Genomic DNA, 8775 nt, shown 5'->3' with positions numbered 1-8775 from the left:
AAAAGTCAGTTGAAAACTTAAAACTCTGAAGAAAATGATCCCGCTCAATAAGATAAAATACAAAAAAGCTGGATGAGGGCCAAAAGACAGAGGGTGGCCGCCCAGGTCAGGAGCCAGAAACACGCAGAACTGAAGTTACTCCAAGAGATAAATAAAATAAAATGTAAAAAAGTTGGACACTTACAACTCCGAGGACAATGTTGCTGTCCAATAAGATAGAATATTATTTTACAGACAAACAGGACTGAGGGTTTCTGTCTGGTGCCACAATGAAAGAAATGCGGGGCTGAGACCCCTGCCACCAATAACCTTCCCGGCAGTGACATCAGAACAGCACTCTGGATTGTAGATTGGACTGGATGAACCCTTACTGTAACAAAAATTCAACTAGTACAGAACTAAGGTGAGACATCAGTCGTTGACTCCTGCTATGAAATACTATATAACACGGCAAAAGAACCAGGAACAGCGCGAGACATATTATTTGCAAGGCGGTGAAACAATACCCCAAATGCCAGAAGGTCTACGAGACAGGTCAGAGCCATAAATATGTCAACAAACCTGTCAAATCTGCAGAGAGAATTACCTTTTCAATCTGATTTGAACAATCATGATGACTACATTCAGCCTTTGCAACCCGCCAAGGAGCATAGAGACAACATCATTTATTTTCGCTTTTCAAATTATGCTGGATGAGCAAGGTAAGCACCACACCTAACGGGTGTAAACAAAAAAATTCAGGCAATAACCTGGTGGAGAAAATTGCATCGAGCTATTTGTTTGCCACATCAGGACACACGCCTTTTGAGACAGTACATTCATTGGCCATAATTCAAAGGTTTTTGACAGTTACCTGATTATCTTACCTGATTCTCAATACCATGTTGGGTGTAGCAGTGTCACCAATCACGCAGTGTAGCTAAGTCATCGTTTCAATTTGCTGTCTTTTCTCCCAATGCAACTCAGCTCTTCCCGGACCAGAGCAAGGGGCATTTCTCTCGCGCTCTTGGTTGGTGGGACCGTTTGAATAACGTAGAACCCTACTCCCTGCCAGGAAAAACGACGGTGTGGTGAACATGAGCGTGTCCAACACACACACCAGGGTGTCTTTGATTTTAAGTGAGAAGCTTTAAAGTGCTGTCGTCAGGACATAAACATTCGCGTCGAGGGCTACGCCAGATTAAGAGATCGGTTTGTCAAGGACATGAGGGTGGATCATTTCAGCTGCATCACCAGAGTCTCGGCCAGTATCATGTTTTGCATCAATTTTCTTCCTCCTCAGACTCTGGCCATACTCTAAACGGGGGACTGACAGGTGCCAATTCAAAAGCTTTTCCCACCCGTGCATCCAATGGCTGGAATGGTCTGAATTATCAAGAGTGGATGAATTTTTATTCACCATGCCAAAAACCATGGTGGAAAAAAAAAAAAATCTGCCCTTACTTTATGGATGGGAATGACAAAATCGGCTCACAGGAGTATGCTTGAGATATTCAAGGATGTGTTTTCCACAGCGATCCCTCTAGTTAGGACCCTCACGCCGTCACTCCTCTCCTAGGAGTTTGTCAAAAGGAACTGCATTAGGCCTCATAGGAAATAATCTTAGACTTTAACGTCAGAGTTCAAACTTAACACATCCTATGGGAACACGATTGACAGCCATGAAAAAACACAAGAGGGTGATGCACCTCCTCGCATTTCCCAGAACCCCTCTCCCTGCATGACGCTCTCTTCGGCAGTAGAATGAGCGCCATTAGGCTGCGGTACACAGTGGGTCTGAATGAAACTGCGCGCTGCGTAGATGTCAACAGTTTTTACCAATAGACTAAGTGCAGCTTTCCTTACCCCTTAGGTCGGGGGTGTCAAACTCAACTATACAGTGTGCCAAAATTTAAAAATTGGTACAAGTCGAGGGCTCAAGTGGATCAATGCTTTTAGGAAAATACATCGATCAACGTTTAACCCATCATTATGATCCGCTAAGGCTTGGATATTGCATAGGTCGGCTTGGAATTGGTTTAATAGTTGAGGGGCAAAAATATTTTCTGGTTAAAATGCATTCTGGACAGTATATGTAAAGTGTATATGTCTTGCTCAGACAAAAAATCCTTTACTTTGTCAAGCTCAACATTTTTCCCCATTTCACCTTGCACAGCCCGACAGAGTTGTTGGACTCCTCCGAAACTCTCCGTTTGGGCAACATTTTAATTGTCTTTTCATCACCCCGTTCTCCGTCATTCTATTTGTCTGTTCTGCTAAGTGGCAAGACTTGTCTTTTTTTTTTTTGTAAATCAATGCATTTTTTTGATTTGTGTGTTCAAAAAGCATACAGGATGAAATAGGTGAGTTTCTTCTTTAAAGTAAAAGAATATATGAAAAACAGAAGATATGACCAAATATGGGAGGAAGAGTATGTATGTGATTCTATGAGGAAGAGAATATATGTTCTTGTGTACGTTTGTACATTTGAACATATATTCTGGTTTGTGGATGAAATCATCCTGAACAGCCCTCTGATACCGATATCAGGTCATTTAGTCGACCTAGGCGCCCCCACATATCCTGGACACATCGGTGACGTTCTTGGTCCATCTGAGTTCCCGCAAAATGAGTTGCGCCACATATTCGACGGGCCTATCCCAGGCCTCAATGTTGCGTTGACGAAGCAGGCATTTAATGGCAGGGATGAAGCAGGAGCCACAGAGAACCTTCATCACCTGATGATAATGGTACGTGTTAGACCAGTGCTCAGGCAACTCCAAACACGGCATATTATTGGGATGATTCGTCTGACAGCAGAAGATAGCAGTTTGCAGCCCAGTACTTGTGGATGGTTTGGCTACACCAAACACATCGATGCTATCCTGCTCCCGATTGTTCTTGTCAGCGGAGGAGGTGTCAAGACGGTGGATGGGTCCTCAACTCAGGTCTCATCCATCTTTGAATCCATCTCCAAGAATTCTCCTCCTTCAAGCAAGTTGAGGGTTTTCCTGGGGAATGAGTGACCTTTGTCTTCAAGAGGTGTTTTATAATCCACAGTGACATATGCGTTAACCCCTGGGCAAATTCCAAACATGACAAAAAGCATGTATAGTGCTGACAGAAATCTTGAATTTTGTTTTTAATGTTTATTTTTTTTGTAAAGTGTTTTTAATTGTATTGTGGAAGTGTACACAAAACACTTCCACGAATAAAAATGCAAACATAAACATTTGCCTGTAACAGCCTGAGTCACCCAGTCACAGTTACTACTTTAATAATCTCATATTCACAATTTATGTTGTAAATTGTTATGCCGTTCAAGTTTTTTAAACATCATTATTCTGGTGGAGAGTTCCTGTTCTGAGTATTATTCTGCTATTGTTTATTAGGGCTGAGTGTACCCATGGCAAACCAATAGCAATAATCCAAATATATTCGAGTATTTTATTTGTGAATCAGCCCATTTGTAGGTCATTGTATACTGATCAAATGATCACGAACAAGAACAGTATGTATTGAAAAAAAATCAGATATGCTATTAGTTTAAGAGAAGCCAGTTATATCATAGCATGCTAGGACCATCTACAGGAGATACGGGAACCTGCAAGCAATTAACAGCACTGAGAAAAATCTGATACGAATTGGCTTTTATAAATGTTGCAGTGCTTTAGACTTTTAGTCAGTAAGTTGTGTGCGTTTGCTGTTGTATTTGATGGCCAGTAAATACTGTATCTCCTGGAATACATTAATTGAAATACTTTTTGTCATGATATTGAAAATATTTCATTTATTGAAGATTTTGTGGAGAACTTACAGAATGTGAGTCTTTTTTTTCTAGGGAATAAAACACACTAAAAACAAGTTGTATTTGAATAGGGTTGCTTTGCTTTACTGTGCATTTTATTTGCTACAATGTGTGCAATAATGACTATTTCCAGGAATGGCGTATTCCCTTCTGGTTTGACTGTCATTCTGTCTTCGCGTCAGCTGTTTCACATATTTGGGGCTTGTTCCCGTTGTTTTTGATCAACCAATCAGCAAGCCAGATCTGAAATCACAGACACAAGACCTCAAAACAGGTACAAAAGACAATATCTTGAAAACAGATACATATTCCAATAATAATCTTGTATTTTAAATTATCAGGTCATCAGAAACTTACACAGGGATTGAGCGGCTTGTGCTTGCAGAGCTCTGTGAGTCCTTGGAGCAAAGTTGGATTTATATATCTGCACAGGTACTCTTCAGTGTTTTCACATTTAGGAAAGGCTTCAATTATAGCTGCAGGAGGAAAACATTTGGACAGTCATGTGTGTACATGAAGTATTTCATTCTTCGTCCAACAATTTTAGATTATGTTTTTCTTACTGTTAGGGAATATGAATTTGATCTCTCTCTCAGCAGCATGAAAGGACTCGCTGCCATGGAGCGCGTTCTTCACCTCAGAAGTGCCGTATTTTACTCTCAGGCTGGGGAGGCAAATAATGAAGATCATCCAAAATAAAAGGAATTATAATCATAAGTGATACGTCATGCATGCAACAGTCCTTACTTATGAATCAGTTACACAAATTATGTTGTTCCTTTACCATGTGTTACTAAAAATTATTCTAATAAGGAATTCTGCCTGTTTCGAAACCTTCCTATAATATGATTACAAGACAGTAGCTTACATGGCGCATCAATAGACCTTTAATAGGTTAGACCTTATATGTTTTGGTCTTGCTAACCACTCAACAATTGTAAAGTAAATGATCACAATTGATCCCATCATCATCTCTGGATGCTTGCTTGGGAAGCTATATATATAGATATAGATATATATCTATATCTATATATAGATAGATAGATAGATAGATAGATAGATATAAACACAGTATATAAGAGTATTGTATAAGTATTTGAAAGTCTTAGATGAGATGAGAACAACTTTATTTATCCCGAAGGAAATTGTTGTGCCAGAGTTTCAAGTAAAAACAGCAATAGATAATAGTAGAAAGGAGGAAGAATAAGAAATACAATGAAATATAAATTGTCTTAACTAAATACAATGAAATATAAATGGTCTTAACCACTTAAGTGGACTTTTCACAAAGCCAAACTGACCAATGTGGATGTCTTTCTGCGGCTTTGGTAAAGTTGGCAGGTCCGATGATGGACTTCCAGTGAGCAACTGCCTTTTCCCGTGCCAGGGTCAGAGCAATGACAGGTCCAGAGCTCATGAAGGCTGTAAGACTGGAGAAGTAACGCTTTCCATACTTGTCGGCATAGAAGTCGCAGCACTGCTCCGGGCTCAGCTGCAGTTTCCGTTTCTGTCGACAGGGATGAAAGACCAGACTCTTCAGTGAACTCGATCAATAAAGCTACGAAACATACCATTGTTAATGACATTTGTGACAAAAAACATGGGCCCTGTTTCAGTTGCTTGATTTAGTACTTGTTTCAGAAATGCAGGTACATGAAATTAATAATATACAATTTTATACATATCATTACCAACCTGTAGAATGGTGAAGCCAGAATTAAGGATGACGTCTTCAATCTCATCACTTTTATGTATGGCGTCCGGTTTAATGATGGCCAGCGTTCTCTCAACATAGATTCGACGGTAAGAACTACTACCCATTTTCCTGCTCTCTTTAACTTTCTGCTAATTTCTAACGTTTGTTTGCTCCATCGCTGGAACAGTTTAGAATGGAGAGAACAACTGTGCTGGTAGTTTTTGCAAGTAATCTTCTTTTTGTTTAGTGCGTAGGACTGAATAAGTATTATTGACGTGACTTTTGGAAATATGGCTGAGGCCCATCCCACCTCACGCTTCTTCCCCCTTTGTGACATCACTGCTGTCACTGACACCCCATGTGCTGTGTAACATCACAGCTTTGCAGGGAACAGAGTGGAAATTATTTTTACACCTGTTGGTCCTCTTACAAAATGCATTTAGTAGAACTGGAGTGAGTTAGATCATTGTTGCCATAGAATAATATCGTTCTGACAATGCTACAGAAACTGTCATTAGTAATAACAACACCACGCCAAAGTATGACGCTTTGCTTTACAGTAAGAGGCAACGTCTAATGCTATGCAAGATTTTGGACAGAAAGTACAAGTATGCTATCACAGCAGGATCAGGAATCCACATAGTTATCGAAGACAAACCTAATATGGACTGGCCAAAATATGAAATTAAAACATTTGTAAATTTTCCTAAATGGACAAAGGAGAAATCCAAAATTAACATTTAGTTATTGTTATTTCCAAGGCAAATGTGGTGACACAAAGATAATGCATTACAGTGCCTTTACACTTTACAGCATTTAACTGCTGATTGACATTTTTTTTTCTGTTACTTTTTAGTAACATTTTTATGTATGTTGACACAGGTACTATTTGTGTTTTCACATTTTGGAGAGGCTTCAATTATAGCTGAAGGAGGAACATTTGGACAGTCATGTGTGAACATGAAGTAGTTCATTCTTCGTCCAACAATTTAGATTATGTCTTTCTTACTGTTAGGTAATATGAATGTAATCTCCCTCTCAGCAGCAAATAATGAAGCTCACCCAAAATAAAAGGAATAATGATCACAAGTTATACGCCATGCATGCAATAGACCGGATTTATGAAACAGTTACCCGATTTATATTCAGTTTAAAAACCGTCCCCCCGTTTCATGGTTGGGTTAAATTTCCGGTCTGTTGATATTCCCTTTTGGAACACGGAAAAATAGATTAGCAATAAAATATTAAATCCACCCTGAAGGGAGTTCGCGTGTTTATTTGACGAACCTGGGTGCATCACCTAAATGTGCTCGCCATGAAATAAGCTCTGCAGAAACAAAGTTCCACAAAGCAGACAAAGATTTTCTGTCTTCAAGATTCAGTGTTTTATATCATGTGAACAATCTGGAAAAATGTTCCTTGTACAATGAAAATCTTTCTTTGCTGTCCACAGTTACCAAATCATTTGGTAAACGAACAATAAAAAAATAAGTAAAGAGCATATTACAGCACAGCATGATTGAATTCCATGATATTTGCTACAGATGCATGTGTGGTTGCTACTGATTCTGTCTCTATGCTCTATCAAACTGCTATATTTCACCATATTTAATGTTGTGGGATAAATGTAAATTTCAAATGATATATTGATTGTTTCCTCCTTATTTATATGCTTTGCTTCACAATTTTATTCAAAGAAAAAAACTTTTATCTGAATTTATTTGAACAATTAATTTTTTAATCAGCCTATTCATCTGAATTTTTTGTTATTATTATATATACAATATGTACAATATGTAGATTATATAAACTATATATACTATATATATGTAATTTGTTGAAAATAATGAGTGTGTCTGATGCAGCTTTGCAAATGAATATAGCTGCCAAATTCAGTTTTAACATTTATTAAGACCCAAATTGATGGGACAAACTATGAAACATAAACCCGATGTATAAATGAAAGGAAGACTTATATTCGCGTAGCGATTTATTTTAGGGGACACCATGATATTTTCTTTTACGCTTGATTTTGTATCTCTTTGGCAAAAGGTTCAAATGCTTATTTCAATTCTCCACATCAGGTGGCACAATAACTCATTCCAGATAATCATTCATGATAATTTAGGAAAGCAACCGCATAACAAATGTAAATAAAGTGTATGGCCACTGATTTCACATTATTCAAGTATCTTTTGTAAAAGATCAGTGATTTTGATTTGATTCCACATGTGATTTATCCAAAGACAAAAAAGAAAATGCCAATTATCCAACGACAAAATGTACATATGCCTTGTATTCTTGTTGTCTCCTTCACTTGAAAATATCTAAGCACTCATCAAAAACCATCTGTCGATGTTAATGACCTGGAAATTTTGTATCTTGGTAATTGGGGTTTGTAATGATAATCTACTTAAATCGACCAGATCTTCGTTAGATTGATCAAAACAGAAATGGAGATGCCGGGGATTGAACCCGGGGCCTCATACATGCAAAGCATGCGCTCTACCACTGAGCTACATCCCCGTTCATACACAATTTCGGCTGTGCTGAAAAATATAAAAGTAATCATGTGGGCTTCTTCCTGATGGTTGTGTTCTGTGAAAGATTTCGTTAAAGTTACATATATTCTCATAAGGGTAGCAATCAAGGGTCATTGCAATTGGTCGTGTTAAACGCCAGGCTTCGACCGCTATTACATTTACACAATATTACAGGGAATGAGCAATTGCGTAAAGTGAAACACAAATCCAGTCAATGTTACACAAAAATATGGATCGCAACGAAAAAATACATGCGTGGAGATGCCGGGGATTGAACCCGGGGCCTCATACATGCAAAGCATGCGCTCTACCACTGAGCTACATCCCCGTTGATACCCCACATTGGGTATTCTTATTGGATTCATGTAAGTGATCCGTTTATCTGTCGTCTACATTCACTGACAAAGAAGTCGTGATGACAAATATCGCATGCAGCTTTTCATAGAAACGGCTGTAACCGTTTTTATGCTTTCCGCCACAAGATGGTATTGTTTTGCAGTACTTGATGGGAAAGAGCAAGTGAAGTGACGTGTGTCCTCTGACTCTGCACAAGTGCCTAATCATCAGTGGTTTAGCCAGTGTTGTGTGAGGAAAAAAGCAAAGAGGTCAGTAGTCCAACCATTTGTTTGCATTTGCTCTTTATGTCCTTTTTCTTCACTGCCACAGCAAATCAACCACCTCCATCTACCATTATTCTCTGTATCCTCATCCCTCACACCAACTAAATTCATATCCTCTCTCACGATGTA

The 8775-nt window shown here is 38.7% G+C and overlaps 1 protein-coding gene and 2 non-coding genes across 3 annotated transcripts; all 3 read right to left on the bottom strand.

Moving 5' to 3' along the window:
- Positions 1-3429: 3429 nt before the first annotated feature.
- On the bottom strand, positions 3430-5632 carry LOC147226232 (nucleoside diphosphate kinase 5-like). Its single transcript, XM_086160567.1, has 5 exons — positions 5483-5632; positions 5089-5294; positions 4351-4451; positions 4145-4263; positions 3430-4030 (listed from the first exon to the last, which is right to left on the bottom strand). The coding sequence occupies exons 1-5, from the start codon at positions 5606-5608 to the stop codon at positions 3950-3952; spliced, it is 633 nt and encodes a 210-aa protein (XP_086016693.1). The 5' UTR covers positions 5609-5632; the 3' UTR covers positions 3430-3949.
- A 2305-nt stretch (positions 5633-7937) lies between these two features.
- Positions 7938-8009, bottom strand: trnaa-ugc (transfer RNA alanine (anticodon UGC)). Its single transcript has one exon. It is a non-coding gene; the product is annotated as a tRNA-Ala (tRNA).
- Positions 8010-8282: 273 nt separating this feature from the next.
- trnaa-ugc (transfer RNA alanine (anticodon UGC)) lies at positions 8283-8354 on the bottom strand. The gene has a single exon. It is a non-coding gene; the product is annotated as a tRNA-Ala (tRNA).
- Between the last annotated feature and the right edge of the window lie 421 nt (positions 8355-8775).

Source organism: Fistularia commersonii, chromosome 15 (assembly GCF_037954325.1).
Source record: "Fistularia commersonii isolate RoL2024-O1a breed Wild chromosome 15, RoL_Fcom_v1.0, whole genome shotgun sequence".
NCBI lineage: Eukaryota > Metazoa > Chordata > Actinopteri > Syngnathiformes > Fistulariidae > Fistularia > Fistularia commersonii.
The sequence above is the reverse complement of the archived record's forward strand: the minus strand, read 5'-3'. Positions and strand labels throughout refer to the sequence as shown.

Bases quoted from the DNA above. Each gene is read 5' to 3' on its own strand.
- LOC147226232 (XM_086160567.1), bottom strand. From the start codon at position 5,608: ATGGGTAGTAGTTCTTACCGTCGAATCTATGTTGAGAGAACGCTGGCC. The intron at 5,295-5,482 runs GTTGGTAATGAT...CCCTGTCGACAG, and splicing joins CTGGCTTCACCATTCTACAG to AAACGGAAACTGCAGCTGAG. The intron at 4,031-4,144 runs GTAAGTTTCTGA...CTGTGATTTCAG, and splicing joins ACAAGCCGCTCAATCCCTGT to ATCTGGCTTGCTGATTGGTT.